Raw genomic sequence first — 21,300 nt, forward strand, 5'->3', positions numbered from 1 at the left:
TACAGAGACCCATTACAGAGACCCATTCTACAGGCTCTACAGAGACCCTACAGAGACCCATTGCAGAGACCCATTCTACAGGCCCTACAGAAACCCATTGCAGAGACCCATTGCAGAGACCCATTCTACAGGCCCTACAGAGACCCATTGCAGAGACCCATTCTACAGGCCCTACAGAAACCCATTGCAGAGACCCATTGCAGAGACCCATTCTACAGGCCCTACAGAGACCCATTGCAGAGACCCATTCTACAGGCTCTACAGAGACCCTACAGAGACCCATTACAGAGACCCATTCTACAGGCCCTACAGAGACCCATTACAGAGACCCATTCTACAGGCCCTACAGAGACCCATTACAGAGACCCATTCTACAGGCCCTACAGAGACCCATTACAGAGACCCATTCTACAGGCCCTACAGAAACCCATTGCAGAGACCCATTACAGAGACCCATTCTACAGGCCCTACAGAGACCCATTACAGAGACTCATTCTACAGGCCCTACAGAAACCCATTACAGAGACACATTCTACAGGCCCTACAGAGACCCATTGCAGAGACACATTCTACAGGCCCTACAGAGACCCATTGCAGAGACCCATTGCAGAGACCCATTCTACAGGCCCTACAGAGACCCATTACAGAGACCCATTCTACAGGCCCTACAGAGACCCATTGCAGAGACACATTCTACAGGCCCTACAGAGACCCATTGCAGAGACCCATTCTACAGGCTCTACAGAGACCCTACAGAGACCCATTACAGAGACCCATTCTACAGGCTCTACAGAGACCCTACAGAGACCCATTGCAGAGACCCATTACAGAGACCCATTCTACAGGCCCTACAGAGACCCATTGCAGAGACCCATTGCAGAGACCCATTCTACAGGCCCTACAGAGACCCATTGCAGAGACCCATTACAGAGACCCATTCTACAGGCCCTACAGAGACCCATTGCAGAGACCCATTACAGAGACACATTCTACAGGCCCTACAGAGACCCATTACAGAGACACATTCTACAGGCCCTACAGAGACCCATTGCAGAGACACATTCTACAGGCCCTACAGAGACCCATTGCAGAGACACATTCTACAGGCCCTACAGAGACCCATTGCAGAGACACATTCTACAGGCCCTACAGAGACCCATTGCAGAGACCCATTGCAGAGACCCATTGCAGAGACCCATTCTACAGGCCCTACAGAGACCCATTACAGAGACCCATTCTACAGGCCCTACAGAGACCCATTACAGAGACCCATTCTACAGGCCCTACAGAGACCCATTCTACAGGCCCTACAGAGACCCATTCTACAGGCCCTACAGAAACCCATTGCAGAGACCCATTGCAGAGACTCATTCTACAGGCCCTACAGAGACCCATTACAGAGACTCATTCTACAGGCCCTACAGAGACCCATTACAGAGACTCATTCTACAGGCCCTACAGAAACCCATTGCAGAGACTCATTCTACAGGCCCTACAGAGACCCATTACAGAGACCCATTCTACAGGCCCTACAGAAACCCATTGCAGAGACCCATTCTACAGGCCCTACAGAAACCCATTACAGAGACACATTCTACAGGCCCTACAGAAACCCATTGCAGAGACCCATTGCAGAGACTCATTCTACAGGCCCTACAGAGACCCATTGCAGAGACACATTCTACAGGCCCTACAGAGACCCATTGTAGAGACCCATTGCAGAGACCCATTCTACAGGCCCTACAGAGACCCATTGCAGAGACTCATTCTACAGGCCCTACAGAGACCCATTACAGAGACCCATTGCAGAGACCCATTACAGAGACCCATTGCAGAGACTCATTCTACAGGCCCTACAGAGACCCATTGCAGAGACCCATTACAGAGACTCATTCTACAGGCCCTACAGAGACCCATTACAGAGACTCATTCTACAGGCCCTACAGAGACCCATTACAGAGACCCTACAAAGACCCATTACAGAGACCCTACAGAGACCCATTACAGAGACTCATTACAGAGACCCTACAGAGACCCATTACAGAGACCCATTACAGAGACCCATTACAGAGACCCTACAGAGACCCATTCTACAGGCCCTACAGAGACCCATTACAGAGACCCATTACAGAGACCCATTCTACAGGCCCTACAGAGACCCATTGCAGAGACCCATTCTACAGGCCCTACAGAGACCCATTCTACAGGCCCTACAGAGACCCATTACAGAGACCCTACAGAGACCATTACAGAGACCCTACAGAGACCCATTACAGAGACCCATTCTACAGGCCCTACAGAGACCCATTGCAGAGACCCATTGCAGAGACCCTACAGAGACCCATTGCAGAGACCCATTGCAGAGACCCATTGCAGAGACCCATTGCAGAGACCCATTACAGAGACCCATTGCAGAGACACATTGCAGAGACACATTCTACAGGCCCTACAGAGACCCATTGCAGAGACCCATTGCAGAGACCCATTGCAGAGACCCATTACAGAGACCCATTGCAGAGACACATTCTACAGGCTCTACAGAGACCCATTGCAGAGACCCATTCTACAGGCCCTACAGAGATCCATTGCAGAGACCCATTACAGAGACCCATTACAGAGACCCATTGCAGAGACACATTCTACAGGCCCTACAGAGACCCATTGCAGAGACCCATTACAGAGACCCATTACAGAGACCCATTGCAGAGACACATTCTACAGGCTCTACAGAGACCCATTGCAGAGACCCATTCTACAGGCCCTACAGAGACCCATTACAGAGACCCATTCTACAGGCCCTACAGAGACCCATTGCAGAGACCCATTACAGAGACCCATTACAGAGACCCATTGCAGAGACCCATTGCAGAGACACATTCTACAGGCTCTACAGAGACCCATTGCAGAGACCCATTACAGAGACCCATTGCAGAGACACATTCTACAGGCCCTACAGAGACCCATTGCAGAGACCCATTGCAGAGACCCATTGCAGAGACCCATTGCAGAGACCCATTACAGAGACCCATTGCAGAGACCCATTGCAGAGACACATTCTACAGGCTCTACAGAGACCCATTGCAGAGACCCATTCTACAGGCCCTACAGAGACCCATTGCAGAGACCCATTACAGAGACCCATTACAGAGACCCATTGCAGAGACACATTCTACAGGCCCTACAGAGACCCATTGCAGAGACCCATTGCAGAGACCCATTGCAGAGACCCATTACAGAGACCCATTACAGAGACCCATTGCAGAGACACATTCTACAGGCTCTACAGAGACCCATTGCAGAGACCCATTCTACAGGCCCTACAGAGACCCATTACAGAGACCCATTCTACAGGCCCTACAGAGACCCATTGCAGAGACCCATTACAGAGACCCATTACAGAGACCCATTGCAGAGACACATTCTACAGGCTCTACAGAGACCCATTGCAGAGACCCATTACAGAGACCCATTGCAGAGACACATTCTACAGGCCCTACAGAGACCCATTGCAGAGACCCATTGCAGAGACCCATTGCAGAGACCCATTACAGAGACCCATTGCAGAGACCCATTGCAGAGACACATTCTACAGGCTCTACAGAGACCCATTGCAGAGACCCATTCTACAGGCCCTACAGAGACCCATTGCAGAGACACATTCTACAGGCCCTGCAGAGACCCATTCTACAGGCTCTACAGAGACCCATTCTACAGGCCCTACAGAGACCCATTGCAGAGACACATTCTACAGGCCCTGCAGAGACCCATTCTACAGGCTCTACAGAGACCCATTGCAGAGACCCATTCTACAGGCCCTACAGAGACCCATTGCAGAGACACATTCTACAGGCCCTGCAGAGACCCATTCTACAGGCCCTACAGAGACCCATTCTACAGGCCCTACAGAGACCCATTCTACAGGCTCTACAGAGACCCATTGCAGAGACCCATTCTACAGGCTCTACAGAGACCCATTGCAGAGACCCATTCTACAGGCCCTACAGAGACCCATTGCAGAGACCCATTCTACAGGCCCTACAGAGACCCATTCTACAGGCCCTACAGAGACCCATTCTACAGGCCCTACAGAGACCCATTCTACAGGCTCTACAGAGACCCATTGCAGAGACCCATTCTACAGGCCCTACAGAGACCCATTGCAGAGACCCATTCTACAGGCCCTACAGAGACCCATTCTACAGGCCCTACAGAGACCCATTCTACAGGCCCTACAGAGACCCATTCTACAGGCTCTACAGAGAGACAGGGAAAATGTTTGAGTGAATATATAAGGTAGGAGGTTGAGTTTGAACACATTTGTTTCAGAGTGACTACATACCATCTCCACCAGCTTCTCTAAGAAAGGAACCAGCTTGAGGAGCTCGGTATCATTCCTGTCCATGAACCAGCTCTCGATGGGAATCCCATTGGAAAGCTGTGATTGAGAACAAAAAGGAGGTTTTTGAATTGCGATATCACACTAAAATGTAATTATGAGAGACTTTTATCCAACGACTTACTGTGTACACACACACACACACACACACACACACACACACAGTGGGGCAAAAAAGTATTTCGTCAGCCACCAATTGTGCAAGTTCTCCCACTTAAAAAGATGAGGCCTGTAATTTATATATATATATATATATATATATATAAATAAATATAATATATAATATATAAATATAATATATTACATATACACACACATACATACAGACACAAAGTGTGTGTGTGATTCCTGTGGGATATATGTAGTAGCTGTACTGTGAAAGGTATGATCAGCGTACCTGATAGGCGAAGGCTTGAGGTGAATTGTCTATTATTACAGTCTTAGAAAGATCTCTTCCCAGAATGTTTAAGTCCTTGATGTAGTTTCCTTGAACACATACACAGTGCTCACGGAACAACCGATGTCTGTAGGAGAGGGAGATGAAAAACAACAACGATTAAAAGTCTAGTGTAGCCGGTCAATTGGAAATTAGCTCAACCTTTCTCTACCACTGTGTTCCCATAATGGCACCTTATTCCCTACGTTAGGGCTCTGATCTAATAAATAAAAAAAAATAAAAAGTTGTGCGCTACGTAGGGTTCCGTTTGGGACGCAATCCACGGTGAAACTTGGGTCGGTCGTAATCATTCAATAAGCGATAAGGTTGTTCCTTCACTGACCTGACCAACTGTTTCTTGGGGTCCAGGATGTTGAGCAGCTTGTCTGCATACACCTTCTTAGAGGCGGTGAACAGAATGATCTGTGAACGGAGAAAGAAATTAAAACAAAACAAACAGCATAACACTTTTATGATCTAAAATTTGCATTTCCCCGATTCTTTGTCCCAGTGAAGTCTACAGAGATCAGTGGTCCCGTTTAGCTCAGTTGGTAGAGGATGGTGCTCGTAACACCAGGGTCGTGGGTTCGATTCCCCACGGGGGACCAGTATGAAAATGTATGCACTCACTACTGGATCAGAGAGTCTGTTAAATGACTCACTACTGTAGTGTCTCTGGATAAGTCTGTTAAATGACTCACTACTGTAGTGTCTCTGGATCAGAGAGTCTGCTAAATGACTCACTACTGTAGTGTCTCTGGATCAGAGAGTCTGTTAAATGACTCACTACTGTAGTGTCTCTGGATCAGAGAGTCTGTTAAATGACTCACTACTGTAGTGTCTCTGGATAAGTCTGTTAAATGACTCACTACTGTAGTGTCTCTGGATAAGTCTGTTAAATGACTCACTACTGTAGTGTCTCTGGATCAGAGAGTCTGTTAAATGACTCACTACTGTAGTGTCTCTGGATCAGAGAGTCTGTTAAATGACTCACTACTGTAGTGTCTCTGGATAAGTCTGTTAAATGACTCACTACTGTAGTGTCTCTGGATCAGAGAGTCTGTTAAATGACTCACTACTGTAGTGTCTCTGGATCAGAGAGTCTGTTAAATGACTCACTACTGTAGTGGCTCTGGATCAGAGAGTCTGTTAAATGACTCACTACTGTAGTGACTCTGGATCAGAGAGTCTGTTAAATGACTCACTACTGTAGTGTCTCTGGATCAGAGAGTCTGTTAAATGACTCACTACTGTAGTGGCTCTGGATCAGAGAGTCTACTAAATGACTCACTACTGTAGTGTCTCTGGATCAGAGTCTGTTAAATGACTCACTACTGTAGTGTCTCTGGATCAGAGAGTCTTAAATGACTCACTACTGTAGTGTCTCTGGATCAGAGAGTCTTAAATGACTCACTACTGTAGTGTCTCTGGATCAGAGAGTCTGTTAAATGACTCACTACTGTAGTGTCTCTGGATCAGAGAGTCTGTTAAATGACTCACTACTGTAGTGTCTCTGGATCAGAGTCTGTTAAATGACTCACTACTGTAGTGTCTCTGGATCAGAGAGTCTGTTAAATGACTCACTACTGTAGTGTCTCTGGATCAGAGAGTCTGTTAAATGACTCACTACTGTAGTGACTCTGGATCAGAGAGTCTGTTAAATGAGTCACTACTGTAGTGTCTCTGGATAAGTCTGTTAAATGACTCACTACTGTAGTGTCTCTGGATCAGAGAGTCTGTTAAATGACTCACTACTGTAGTGTCTCTGGATCAGAGAGTCTGTTAAATGACTCACTACTGTAGTGTCTCTGGATAAGTCTGTTAAATGACTCACTACTGTAGTGTCTCTGGATCAGAGAGTCTGTTAAATGACTCACTACTGTAGTGTCTCTGGATCAGAGAGTCTGCTAAATGACTCACTACTGTAGTGTCTCTGGATCAGAGAGTCTTAAATGACTCACTACTGTAGTGTCTCTGGATCAGAGAGTCTTAAATGACTCACTACTGTAGTGTCTCTGGATCAGAGAGTCTTAAATGACTCACTACTGTAGTGTCTCTGGATCAGAGAGTCTGTTAAATGACTCACTACTGTAGTGTCTCTGGATCAGAGAGTCTGTTAAATGACTCACTACTGTAGTGGATCAGAGAGTCTGTTAAATGAGTCACTACTGTAGTGACTCTGGATCAGTCTGTTAAATGACTCACTACTGTAGTGTCTCTGGATCAGAGAGTCTGTTAAATGACTCACTACTGTAGTGTCTCTGTATCAGAGAGTCTGCTAAATGACTCACTACTGTAGTGTCTCTGGATCAGAGAGTCTGTTAAATGACTCACTACTGTAGTGTCTCTGGATCAGAGTCTGTTAAATGACTCACTACTGTAGTGGCTCTGGATCAGAGAGTCTGTTAAATGACTCACTACTGTAGTGTCTCTGGATCAGAGTCTGTTAAATGACTCACTACTGTAGTGTCTCTGGATCAGAGAGTCTGTTAAATGACTCACTACTGTAGTGTCTCTGGATCAGAGAGTCTGTTAAATGACTCACTACTGTAGTGACTCTGGATCAGAGAGTCTGTTAAATGAGTCACTACTGTAGTGTCTCTGGATAAGTCTGTTAAATGACTCACTACTGTAGTGTCTCTGGATCAGAGAGTCTGTTAAATGACTCACTACTGTAGTGTCTCTGTATCAGAGAGTCTGCTAAATGACTCACTACTGTAGTGTCTCTGGATCAGAGAGTCTGTTAAATGACTCACTACTGTAGTGACTCTGGATCAGTCTGTTAAATGACTCACTACTGTAGTGTCTCTGGATCAGAGTCTGTTAAATGACTCACTACTGTAGTGTCTCTGGATCAGAGAGTCTGTTAAATGACTCACTACTGTAGTGTCTCTGGATCAGAGCTAAATGACTAACATTTATTTTTAAAAAGACACATAGAACCTCACCTCGTAAATTTGAGACATGCGTTCCAGGAACTCTCTGAAAAACGGCCTCAACCGCACGTACACCTGCAGAGAAGAGGGAAAATAACAGGAAATGGAAATATATCCAACTCCTCTTCACGGACTACGGTTACACACGCACACAATAATGCATACATTGTGGATAGTCAGATTAATATAACAGTTCGATTTAAAAAAACATTTATTTCCCAAATAATCCTGTTAAAATGAACACATCTGAAAATCAGGGCTACCTGACGGGACTCTTGATAAATTGTAAGTTAGAACATTTTATTTTATCACAGCGACCATGTTATTTTTTGGGAAGCAGCCTATTTGATTCTGAGTATCGGACATATCAAGTTAGGTGAAAACCACTTCCAAGACGCATTTCATTCAGTTGATTCCGAACCCACTTCACCTCGCGCTACAGAGCGAGGCTCTCGGCTGGTGCTAGCACACGTACAGATCAAATACACCGCTGGAACGCCGACTGTCATAATAATTCATTAAAGATTGCTCCGGAAAAAATGCAATTAAAAAAAATAATAATAATTTAATCCTCGTATGCTTACTTTGATTTTGACTTTACGCCGATTAAGATAAACAAAGTAAGGTGTTTACATGACTATTGCCTCATCTGCCTACTGTCATAAACCGTTTAATATCGAATTATTTCCTGTGCATGTAAACATACTTACTGAAAAGAGAGACGTTTTCCATGACAAGCACATAAAACCTACGGCTTTTTCTAAATGTCTTTTCTAGAGTCCTCATGTCCACTCTAAATACCGTACATGCAAGAGCAAACCCACGGGAAAAGACATTGGACAGTCCCTTCCAATAAGGTTTGAGAAGAAAGTGAGGACACAAGGAAAGACGTATTGAGAAAGAGCCCTTTCTCAATCACCTTGACGATTACGGACTTCTGAACTTGAATTAGCCTTATTCACGTCACTGAGGGAAAGAGAGAAAAATAAAATAAAGTTCCCATTCTGTCAGAACATGTTAGAGAGAAAGGGCCACCGTCTGGTTCAAGTCAACAAGACAGCCGTGAGTTGGGGGAGGAGTTGGGGGAGGAGTTGGGGGAGGAGTGAGGAATTTGTGCCGAGGTCAGATAAAGCGAGAAAGAACAGGCGTCGTTAAATTCTGCCTAGCAACGGAGATCTATTGGCTGTCCAGATGTGTAAGGATGAGACTCAGCACAGGAGGAAGGTATAGATATACAGACAGACTAGGTTAAACATGTCTTTGTCGTATGCAGTGGTGTGTGACCCAGTGGGTGGATGAACTTGGTTTGAGCTTCACTAGTTGTCCCGGTGAGTTTTACTCTGTCAGAACCTAACAAAATGTTTTTAAAAAATAAACTGTGTGTTTCTGTGCCGTCACAGCCTTGTTGTACCCACCTGATAGATGACGTCTTGGAACAGGACAGGGAAGGTCAGGCCTGCGTCGTCCAACTCATTCAGACTACAGTGCACCAACGTCTCGTCCTGATCAATACACAAACACCTTCTGGTTTAGTGGTTGTTGTTTTGTTTTTACCTACTTTCGTTGAATGTTTCTGATTTGTACGTCGATCTGAACAAGAGCGTTTTGAACAAAATAAATTAACACATTTTAGAACATTCTGTAGATATCGTAGACTCAAAATGCATCTTGGGGACATTCAGGACGACTACAGGTAATCTCCCAAAATAATAAAAGAAATCTGTTGATGGCACTCGGTTGTTCAGGAACATATGGGACTGTAATCTCACCAGTTCTAGAACATATAGGACTGTAATCTCACCAGATCTAGAAACAGGGAGAACATATAGGACTGTAATCTCACTAGAACCAGAGAGAACATATGGGACTGTAATCTCACTAGAACCAGGGAGAACATATGGGACTGTAATCTCACCAGATCTAGAAACAGGGAGAACATATAGGACTGTAATCTCACTAGAACCAGAGAGAACATATGGGACTGTAATCTCACTAGAACCAGGGAGAACACATGGGACTGTAATCTCACTAGAACCAGGGAGAACATATGGAACTGTAATCTCACCAGATCTAGAACCAGGGAGAACATATGGGACTGTAATCTCACCAGATCTAGAACCAGGGAAAACATATAGGACTGTAATCTCACCAGATCTAGAACTAGGGAGAACATATGGGACTGTAATCTCACCAGATCTAGAACCAGGGAGAACATATGGGACTGTAATCTCACGAGAACCAGGGAGAACATATGGGACTGTAATCTCACCAGATCTAGAACTAGGGAGAACTCTGGTGTGCTGCGTGTTTTAAGGGGCAGTGCTGGTTTCCTGGCTATCTGCTCCTCTGTCAACGGAGGCACGTGCTTGATGAAGAAGTACCTGAAAACAGAGGAGGCACAGATATCTTAGTCGTTGGTCCTTGCTCACTATTACTAAGTAACTAAATGTTATGTCACATACACATGGTTAGCAGATGTTAATGCGAGTGTAGCGAAATGCTTGTAGGTTAGATGGTGTGATAAGACTGGTGGGGTTTGTCTGCTTAAAATGGAATCAAATGTTTCCTTTTTTTAAATTTATTTTTACGTTCAAATCCCCAAATTGCCGAGCTCTTTCTACTACCTATTATTTAAAGAGAGAGGCACAAACTGTGATTGGTTGGTGAATTTGATTAAAAAAAATAAACTACGCAGTACTCACGGATCAAAGACTTCCCAGTCTTCCTCGTAGGTGCCCTCTGCAGGGGCCGTGGGAGAGACGTGGGGGTAACAGCAGACTAGAATGCAGCCCGGAGATAATTCAGGAACAACGCCATATTCAAACATTTAGGATCTAAACTTTTTTTTATTTAAATTATTATTTTTTTATTTTTATTTTTATTTTTTACAGAAAATCACCTTTTATTTAATCACATTTACCCCCCCAGCAAATGCATCATTGATATAAAGCAGGGCAAGTAAAACAATTCCACAATAGTCCATATCACGTTTTTTTTTTTTTAAATCACACAATCTACAAGTCTCACTCGCAAGTTCTAAATTGACCCATAGCGTAACCTAGGAGCAACCAACGTCATGGTTACCTGTTAGAGGGGGCATATCTGTAGCCATCTGCCCTCCGTCGACAGGTGGTTCTGGGGTAGCCAGAGGAGCCTGTGGTGGTGGAGGTACTAATGGAGCTGGGGCAACAGAGGACAGGACGACGCCCCCTGTAGATGCAGGGGTACTGGTGGGCATTTCCTCCACCACCACCGTCTCCGGCTGCTTCGTCATCTCCTCAGCCTCCGACCCCCCCTGCCCGGGGGAGCCAGACTCAGGAGTGGCTGGACACAGAAGGGAACACGGGAGAGAAATTTGAGCGAATCTCAAATTTTTGCCATGTGTGAGTCTCCAATGGGTTTTTTTTGTCCTCCATCCGTGGCGTCCTCTCCTCTCTAGGGAGGACGGGGCAAATCAAGGAAAATACCTTTTACATTCAACCACGGAGGACCAGGTTAAATAACCGATTTCCTTTAGGATAGTTTAAAAAAAACTATTTTATATATTTTTTTAAAGAGACTGAAAATGATAAAAGACTTTAGGGCAGATTGTGTTACCCGTCTTGGTAGCAGGAGAGAAGAAGTTGAAGACGGGAGAGAAGATGGTCCCCAGGAGAGTGGTGCGAGGTGGACTGCTCGCCTCCTCCACGGGCACCTCCAGTTTACCGTTGGGCTTCAGGGGCTTACTGTTCAACGTCATTGGTTCTGAGAGAAAGTAGGAACTTATTTCAAACTGTTATTTGAACTGACATGATAAAAAATTAAAAAAAATGAGCACTACAGCGACATCTACGGTCAAATAAGACATTCTGAAAACATAAATATTCATAATTGACTTTGCTGCAACGTTTCCAAAGAAACAGATGTGCACAAAGAGGGTGTGGCTACAGTGTGATGTCATCAAGCAGAACTATAAATGACACCTCTATTTCTCCACACTCGTAGTATTATTATTATTATAATAATGTAGATGACAGATTACCCCGTGTCATGTCTGGACTCTCTAACTCACCAGGTATGTTAGCACCTCTTCTGCAGCCCCTGGCGATGGCTTTGGTTGGTGGGTGAGGAGAAGACGTGATCAGGTTGCTGTTGTCCACTTTACAATCAATACGACTCCTCTTAGCTGGGATGTCCTGCTCTACCTGGGAGAGAAGAAGAGAGGGAGGGATGAGCTGGGATGTCCTGCTCTACCTGGGAGAGAAGAAGAGAGGGAGGGATGAGCTGGGATGTCCTGCTCTACCTGGGAGAGAAGAAGAGAGGGAGGGATGAGCTGGGATGTCCTGCTCTACCTGGGAGAGAAGAAGAGAGGGAGGGATGAGCTGGGATGTCCTGCTCTACCTGGGAGAGAAGAAGAGAGGGAGGGATGAGCTGGGATGTCCTGCTCTACCTGGGAGAGAAGAAGAGAGGGAGGGATGAGCTGGGATGTCCTGCTCTACCTGGGAGAGAAGAAGAGAGGGAGGGATGAGCTGGGATGTCCTGCTCTACCTGGGAGAGAAGAAGAGAGGGAGGGATGAGCTGGGATGTCCTGCTCTACCTGGGAGAGAAGAAGAGAGGGAGGGATGAGCTGGGATGTCCTGCTCTACCTGGGAGAGAAGAAGAGAGGGAGGGATGAGCTGGGATGTCCTGCTCTACCTGGGAGAGAAGAAGAGAGGGAGGGATGAGCTGAGTGCCTGCAGGTTTTTCGCACCTCCCGTGAACTTGATTGATGAATTAAGGTCACTAAATATTAAGGAAGGGGGAGGCAGGGTAGCCTAGTGGTTAGAGCGTTGGACTAGTAACCGGAAGGTTGCAAGTTCAAACCCCCGAGCTGACAAGGTACAAATCTGTCGTTCTGCCCCTGAACAGGCAGTTAGCCCACTGTTCCCAGACCAGTTAACCCCACTGTTCCCAGACCAGTTAACCCCACTGTTCCCAGACCAGTTAACCCCACTGTTCCCAGACCAGTTAACCCCACTGTTCCCAGACCAGTTAACCCCACTGTTCCCAGACCAGTTAACCCCACTGTTCCCAGACCAGTTAACCCCACTGTTCCCAGACCAGTTAACCCCACTGTTCCCAGACCAGTTAACCCCACTGTTCCCCGGTAGGCCGTCATTGTAAATAAGAAGTTGTTCTTAACTGACTTGTCTAGTTAAATAAAGGTAAAATAAAAACCTGCTCTCCGTGGAATGAGTTTAACACCCCTGCTTTAAGCATAACGATGCTGGGTTCATTTAACAGTCAAATAAAGACTAAATGCATTGACAAAATGTCCACTGTAAATGGTTGAGATTTATCATCTTGTTACCAAGTTGTGTTGCAATTTGATTTGACTGACGTGTGTGTGTGTGTGTGTGTGTGTGTGTGTGTGTGTGTGTGTGTGTGTGTGTGGTACGACTGCTAGCATGGAAAACCCATCTTTTCAATTAGCAAGAAATAGTCATTAACATCCATGTAGCGTTGCATATACACACATTAATCTGTAAAAAAATATGAAGTATGATCACTTATCTGAGAAGGTAATAGAACTGAAAGATTGTGTTTCTCAGGTCACCTCCACACCAAAGATTATTTTATGCAGCTTTGAAATTGCCCACCAGTAGCAACTTACACATAATTGTCTATAACTTAAATGAAACATCCGATTGTCTTAGAATAACACATTTAATGGATATAACCAGATAAATTGGTTGAAACATTTTTTTAAAAACCGGATTGTTTCATGCAAGTTAGAACATTTTATCACGGCGACCATGTTATTTTTTGGGAAGCAGCCTATTTGATTCTGAGTATCGGACATATCAAGTTAGGTGAAAACCACTTCCAAGACGCATTTCATTCAGTTGATTCCGAACCCACTTCACCCACTACAAGTTAGGTGTGGAAAAGCCAGAAGCAGCAGAGAAACAGGGCTCTGGCAAAGCTACAATTAGATATTTATCTCCATGTCCTGCTTTAGCCTAGTGGTTAGAGTGGAGGGGCGGCAGGTAGCCTAGTGGTTAGAGTGGAGGGGCGGCAGGTAGCCTAGTGGTTAGAGTGGAGGGGCGGCAGGTAGCCTAGTGGTTAGAGTGGAGGGCGGCAGGTAGCCTAGTGGTTAGAGTGGAGGGGCGGCAGGTAGCCTAGTGGTTAGAGTGGAGGGGCGGCAGGTAGCCTAGTGGTTAGAGTGGAGGGGCGGCAGGTAGCCTAGTGGTTAGAGTGGAGGGGCGGCAGGTAGCCTAGTGGTTAGAGTGGAGGGCGGCAGGTAGCCTAGTGGTTAGAGTGGAGGGGCGGCAGGTAGCCTAGTGGTTAGAGTGGAGGGGCGGCAGGTAGCCTAGTGGTTAGAGTGGAGGGGCGGCAGGTAGCCTAGTGGTTAGAGTGGAGGGTGGCAGGTAGCCTAGTGGTTAGAGTGGAGGGGCGGCAGGTAGCCTAGTGGTTAGAGTGGAGGGGCGGCAGGTAGCCTAGTGGTTAGAGTGGAGGGGCGGCAGGTAGCCTAGTGGTTAGAGTGGAGGGGCGGCAGGTAGCCTAGTGGTTAGAGTGGAGGGGCGGCAGGTAGCCTAGTGGTTAGAGTGGAGGGGCGGCAGGTAGCCTAGTGGTTAGAGTGGAGGGGCGGCAGGTAGCCTAGTGGTTAGAGTGGAGGGGCGGCAGGTAGCCTAGTGGTTAGAGTGGAGGGGCGGCAGGTAGCCTAGTGGTTAGAGTGGAGGGGCGGCAGGTAGCCTAGTGGTTAGAGTGGAGGGGCGGCAGGTAGCCTAGTGGTTAGAGTGGAGGGGCGGCAGGTAGCCTAGTGGTTAGAGTGGAGGGGCGGCAGGTAGCCTAGTGGTTAGAGTGGAGGGCGGCAGGTAGCCTAGTGGTTAGAGTGGAGGGGCGGCAGGTAGCCTAGTGGTTAGAGTGGAGGGTGGCAGGTAGCCTAGTGGTTAGAGTGGAGGGCGGCAGGTAGCCTAGGGGTTAGAGTGGAGGGGCGGCAGGTAGCCTAGTGGTTAGAGTGGAGGGGCGGCAGGTAGCCTAGTGGTTAGAGTGGAGGGGCGGCAGGTAGCCTAGTGGTTAGAGTGGAGTGGGCGGCAGGTAGCCTAGTGGTTAGAGTGGAGGGGCGGCAGGTAGCCTAGTGGTTAGAGTGGAGGGCGGCAGGTAGCCTAGTGGTTAGAGTGGAGGGGCGGCAGGTAGCCTAGTGGTTAGAGTGGAGGGGCGGCAGGTAGCCTAGTGGTTAGAGTGGAGGGGCGGCAGGTAGCCTAGTGGTTAGAGTGGAGGGCGGCAGGTAGCCTAGTGGTTAGAGTGGAGGGGCGGCAGGTAGCCTAGTGGTTAGAGTGGAGGGGCGGCAGGTAGCCTAGTGGTTAGAGTGGAGGGGCGGCAGGTAGCCTAGTGGTTAGAGTGGAGGGGCGGCAGGTAGCCTAGTGGTTAGAGTGGAGGGGCGGCAGGTAGCCTAGTGGTTAGAGTGGAGGGGCGGCAGGTAGCCTAGTGGTTAGAGTGGAGGGGCGGCCGGTAGCCTAGTGGTTAAGAGTGGAGGGGCGGCAGGTAGCCTAGTGGTTAGAGTGGAGGGGCGGCAGGGTAGCCTAGTGGTTAGAGAGGAGGGGCGGCAGGTAGCCTAGTGGTTAGTGTTGGACTTGTAACCGAAAGGTTGCAAGATCGAATCCCCCGAGCTGACAAGGTAAAAATCAGTCCTTCTGCCCCCTGAACAGGCAGTTAACCCACTGTTCCTCGGCCGTCATTGAAAATAAGAATTTGTTCTTAACTGACTTGCCTGGTTAAATAAAGGTAACATTTTTGTTTTTAAATCATTCCCTTCACCCAAACACTGATGTTTGCAGGGGGGGTACCGGGCCAGTTATATGAAGATGGCTCACCCACCTTGACAGCATTTCCCCTGATGAACTTCTTGATGGTAGAGAACAGGCCAGCCTCATTCTTCTGCATCCTGAGGCCTCTCCTGGACGGGGGCGCCACCTCGCAGTGTTTTCTCTTGGCCTGAGCTGGGCGGGGTTCTGAGGCTGGACGGCCGGGGCTGGGTTTGGGCTGCTGAGAAGCCTTCCGTACTCTCAGCCTCATCATCCTACACGTTACATGGAAGACTGGTGTGGCAGCACGGCAGGCAGGCAGGCAGGGCAATATATATATATTACAGGTACGACACAAAGAGAGAACACAGGAAACCAGTGAGATGCCATGTAGCTACATTAATATATACACACAGTTGAAGTCAGATGTTTACATACACTTTGGATGGAGTCATTAAAAGTCGTTTTTCAACCACTCCATAAATTTCTTGTTAACAATCTATAGTTTTGGCAAGTCGGTTAGGACATCTACTTTGTGCATGACACAAGTCATTTTTCCCAACAATTGTTTACAGACTATTTCACTGTATCACAATTCCAGTGGGTCGGTCAGAAGTTTACATACACTACGTCGACTGTGCCTTTAAAGCGCTTGGAGAATTCCAGAAAATTATGTAATGGCTTTAGAAGCTTCTGATAGGAAAATTGACATCATTTGAGTCAGTTGGAGGTGTACCTGTGGATGTATTTCAAGGCCTATCTTCAAACTCAGTGTCTCTTTGCTTGATATCATGGGAAAATTAAAAGAAATCAGCCAAGACCGGGTTTGGTTCATCCTTGGGAGCAATTTCCAAACGCCTTAAGGTACCACGTTCATCTGTACTAACAATAGTACGCAAGTATAAACACCATGGGACCACACAGCCGTCATACCACTCAGGAAGGAGACGCGTTCTGTCTCCTAGAAATTAACGTACTTTGATGCGAAAAGTGCAAATCAATCCCAGAACAACAGCAAAGGACCTTGTGAAGATGCTGGAAGAAACAGGTACAAAAGTATTTATATCCACAGTAAACCGGGTCCTATATCAACATAACCTGAAAGGCTTCTCAGCAAGGAAGAAGCCACTGCTCCAAAACCGCCATAAAAAAGCCAGACTATGGTTTGCAACTGCACATGAGGACAAAGATTGTGCTTTTTGGAGAACTGTCCTCTGGTCTGATGAAACAAAAACAGAACTGTTTGGACATAATGACCATCTTTATGTTTGGAGGAAAAAGGGGGAGGCTTGCAAGCCGAAGAACACAATCCCAACCGTGAAGCATGGGGGTGGCAGCATCATGTTGTGGGGGTGCTTTGCTGCAGGAGGGACTGGTGCACTTCACAAAATAGATGGCATCATGAGGAGGGAAATTATGTGGATATATTGAAGGAACATCTCAAAACATCAGTCAGGAAGTTAATGCTTGGTCGCAAATGGGTCTTCCAAATGGACAATGACCCCAAGCATACTTCCAAAGTTGTGGTAAAATGGCTTAAGGACAAAGTCAAGGTATTGGAGTGGCCATCACAAAGCCCTGACCTCAATCCTATAGAACATTTGGGGTGGAAAATGGTGTTTCATAAGGAACGTAAACATTTTCCCCACCTTATAGCCATTAATGTTTGTACCATGTTTTGTGCTGCTACCATGCTGTGCTGCTACCATGCTGTGCTGCTACCATGTGCTGCTGCTACCATGTGCTGCTGCTACCATGTTGTGCTTCTACCATGTTGTGCTTCTACCATGTTGTGCTTCTACCATGTTGTGCTGCTACCATGCTGTGCTGCTACCATGCTGTTCTGCTACCATGCTGTTCTGCTACCATGTTGTGCTGCTACCATGTTGTGCTGCTACCATGTTGTGCTGCTACCATGCTGTGCTGCTACCATGCTGTGCTGCTACCATGCTGTGCTGCTACCATGCTGTGTTGCTACCATGTTGTGCTGCTACCATGTTGTGCTGCTACCATGTTGTGCTGCTACCATGCTGTGTTGCTACCATGTTGTGCTGCTACCATGCTGTGCTGCTACCATGCTGTGTTGCTACCATGCTGTGTTGCTACCATGTTGTGCTGCTACCATGCTGTGCTGCTACCATGCTGTGCTGCTACCATGTTGTGCTGCTACCATGTTGTGCTGCTACCATGTTGTGCTGCTACCATGCTGTGCTGCTACCATGCTGTGCTGCTACCATGTGCTGCTGCTACCATGTGCTGCTGCTACCATGTTGTGCTTCTACCATGTTGTGCTTCTACCATGTTGTGCTTCTACCATGTTGTGCTGCTGTCTTTGGTCTCTCGTCGTGATGCGTGTTTTGTCCTGTTTATTTATATATCAAATGTAATCCCTGCCGCCATCCCCGGCAGGAGGCCTTCTGCTAGGTCTTCATTGTAAATACGATTTTGTTCTTAATAACCGACTTGCCTAGTTAAATAAAAGGTCATGTTCAGGAGGAAATCGAAGACTATGCGGCCTGATGGAGAATGTTTTTGGTAGTGGTCGACCGATTAAAATCGGGACGGACGATTTAATTAGGGCCGATTTCAAGTTTTCATAACAAAATCGGTAATCTGCATTTTTGGATGCCAATTATGGTCGATTATATTGCAATCCGCAAGGAGACTGCGTGGCAGGCTGACCACTTTTTATAATATAATAATAATATATGCCATTTAGCAGACGCTTTTATCCAAAGCGACTTACATTCATGTGTGCATACATTCTACGTATGGGTGGTCCCAGGGATTGAACCCACTACCCTGGCGTTACAAGCGCCATGCTCTACCAACTGAGCTACAGAAGGACCACGAGTGCACGAGTGCAGGCAGCAAGGAGCCATGGTAAATTGCTAGCTAGTATTAAACTTGTAAAAAAAACAATCAATCTTAAGATAATCACTAGTTAACTACACATGGTTGATGATATTACTAGTTTACCTAGCTTGTCCTGCGTTAAGATGTAATCAATGCGTTGCCTGAAATTGCGTTGTCACTTCTCTTGCGTTCAGTGTAAGAAGAGTCAGGGTATATGCAGAAGTTTGGGTCCACTGGCTTGTTGCAAACGGTGTGAAGACCATTTCTTCCTAACAAAGACCGTAATTAATTTGCCAGAATTTTACATAATTACGACATAACATAACTAATTATGACATAACAATGAAGGTTGTGTAATGTAACAGCAATATGTAGACTTAGGGATGCCACCCGTTAGATAAAATACGAAACGGTTCTGTATTTCACTGAAAGAATAAACGTTTTGTTTTCAAAATGATCGTTTCTGGATTTGACCATATTAATGACCAAAGGCTCGTATTTCTGTGTGTTTATTATATTATAATTAAGTCTATGATTTGATATTTGATAGAGCAGTCTGACTGAGCGGTGGTAGGCAGCAGCAGGCTCGTAAGCGTTCATTCAAACAGCACTTTCCTCCGTTTGCCAGCAGCTTTTCGCAATGCTTGAAGCACAGCGCTGTTTATGGACTTCAAGCCTATCAACTCCCGAGATAAGGCTGGCAATACTATAGTGCCTATAAAAACAACCAATAGTCAAAGGTATATGAAATACAAATTGTATAGAGAAATAGTCCCATAATTCCTATAATAACTACAACTTAAAACTTCCTAACTGGGAATATTGAATACTCATGTTAAAAGGAACCACCAGCTTTCATATGTTCTGAGCAAGGAACTTAAACATTTGCTTTTTTACATGGCACATATTGCACTTTTATTTTCTTCTCCAACACTGTTTTTGCATTATTTAAACCAAACTGAACATGTTTCATTATTTATTTGAGACTAAATATAATATATTTTATTTATGTATTATATTAAGTTGAAATAAAAGTGTGCATTCAGTATTGTTGTAATTGGCATTATTACAAATATATATTAAAAATTGTCCAATTAATCGGTATCGGCTTTTTTTGGTCCTCCAATAATCGGTATTGAAAAATCATAAATCAGTCGACCTCTAGTTTTTTGTTCTGAACCGGTCCATGAGGGATACGAATTTATCTAATGTGCCGGGTTCAAAGACGGTAAGATGATACGACTCAATATCGCCACCTGTTGGCCCCTTGGGCTACATCACTGGCGGCTGTTGCCCTCTGTGTGAAGGCATTAGCTGCTTTGACTCGACGCCTACTTCTAGAACTTCTCTTAAACCAGTTTCGGGTTAAGGTTTAAAAACATATTTTTATCTTAACTTTATGCCTAACCTTAAATTAAGACAAAAGCAAATGTTTATTTTCAATAAATATTTTTCCAGTTATAACCAATTGAGTTTGTGGCTGTGGTAACTAGTAAAAACCGATGTGTAGAACAACTTCCATTATGTTACATGTGAAACTCATTCAACCGAGTGCCGCTCCTCTCTCGTAATTGATAGATGAATTACGGTTACTACATAGCCAGGTACTTCCCTCACCTGGTTGTCTAGGGCAACCTGTGGGATCAGTTTGACACCCCTTTACATTATGTGGACACTGAAAAATATGAATTGCTATTATGATCAGATTTTAAAATTCAGCTCGTAAATAGACTATAGATAACTACTCATCGTGTACACAACAAAAACAACCTATAGTGGGATCTAATATACTACAGTGCCTATGGAGTTATGGTCCATTTTATGAACAGTAGCAACTGGGAAAAGTGGGCTGTGTTTCTCTACCTAGCTGCTATTAGTCGAAGAGGCCTCACTAGCTACCTATAACTTAGTAAGAATACAAAATATAATTCCCTGACACACGACAGAAATAAAAACACATTTGACGTTAACTAGCCAAACATATATATATATTTTTTTTTAAATCTAACATTTGCTACTAAGTACAAGACCGTAAACAACACAGAAGCATGAACCTTGTATTAGCTAGCTAGTTGTGTTATGTAACAGCTAGCTAGCTAACTAATGATTGAATTACGTCCGTTATAAACGATCTAGTTAGTTGTTCACGACATTACTAGATAGTACATAGTTAGCCAATAGAAATATGAACTAAGATAATAACAAAAGTAACAGAGAATAGCTGTTATTGACAACGTTACGTTACAGAGCTAGTTAGCCAGCTAGCTAGCCATGTTGATTTCCCGATTTCCACTAAAAACAAGGAACATGAGGGGGGGGGGGGCGTTAACCTATTTAATTTAAAAAACAAAATGGCTAAACAACTATTATTGCAAAAAAAAGCAATATCGCTAGATAGGTAGTTCCTTTGAAAACCAGTTAGCTCATAACTAACATCAGCTACACCAAGTTGGCCATCTAGCTAACATTAGCTAGCTCACAGCTAACTGGTGATAACGGCAGTCGTTTTAAAATCAAAAACATATTGACACAAGCCATAACCAATTAACGTTTACTTACCAAATGGTCCAAGAAACTCGTAAGTAAAGTCGGCCGCTCGCCCTGTCCGCTGGTAAAGCCCGCAAACTGTGCGGCCACCGAGAGAGCCGTGTGGCTGTCCGTTGTGTTTAGGACCACATACCACCGACGGGCTCTGTGGACGCCATTTCTCGCCTCATCATAAACAGTGGACGCATTCGATTGAACTACACTGAAATATATATATATATATAGTGTAGTTCAATGGGAATAGTGGGCTGTGTTATATATATATATATATATATATATAAATAGCGCTACTAGTGTGATGTCTAGGAATGTGAATTATATTGCCAGAAGACACAGACCCTACAATTACCCTTGTTAACACAA

The 21,300-nt window shown here is 45.5% G+C and overlaps 1 protein-coding gene across 2 annotated transcripts in view; it reads right to left on the reverse strand.

Annotated features, from left to right (window-relative positions):
• The window catches only part of LOC118396083 (CTD small phosphatase-like protein 2-A), a 33,696-nt gene extending 12,535 nt beyond the window's left edge, over positions 1-21,161 (reverse strand). The window contains exons 1-12 of one of the 2 annotated variants that reach the window (XM_052466676.1): positions 20,950-21,160; positions 15,608-15,828; positions 11,820-11,952; positions 11,366-11,512; positions 10,853-11,092; positions 10,471-10,546; positions 10,038-10,149; positions 9,184-9,270; positions 7,781-7,843; positions 5,176-5,255; positions 4,794-4,920; positions 4,340-4,435 (exon numbers count right to left, since the gene is read on the reverse strand). In XM_052466676.1, coding sequence (XP_052322636.1) covers positions 4,340-4,435; positions 4,794-4,920; positions 5,176-5,255; positions 7,781-7,843; positions 9,184-9,270; positions 10,038-10,149; positions 10,471-10,546; positions 10,853-11,092; positions 11,366-11,512; positions 11,820-11,952; positions 15,608-15,808 — 1,362 coding nt within the window. In that variant the 5' untranslated portion in view covers positions 15,809-15,828; positions 20,950-21,160. Of the gene's footprint in view, positions 1-4,339; positions 4,436-4,793; positions 4,921-5,175; positions 5,256-7,780; positions 7,844-9,183; positions 9,271-10,037; positions 10,150-10,470; positions 10,547-10,852; positions 11,093-11,365; positions 11,513-11,819; positions 11,953-15,607; positions 15,829-20,949 lie in introns of both variants that reach the window. The other variant, XM_052466674.1, reaches the window with a different exon arrangement.
• Positions 21,162-21,300: the final 139 nt, after the last annotated feature.

This window comes from Oncorhynchus keta, chromosome 17 (assembly GCF_023373465.1).
Source record: "Oncorhynchus keta strain PuntledgeMale-10-30-2019 chromosome 17, Oket_V2, whole genome shotgun sequence".
Lineage (NCBI taxonomy): Eukaryota > Metazoa > Chordata > Actinopteri > Salmoniformes > Salmonidae > Oncorhynchus > Oncorhynchus keta.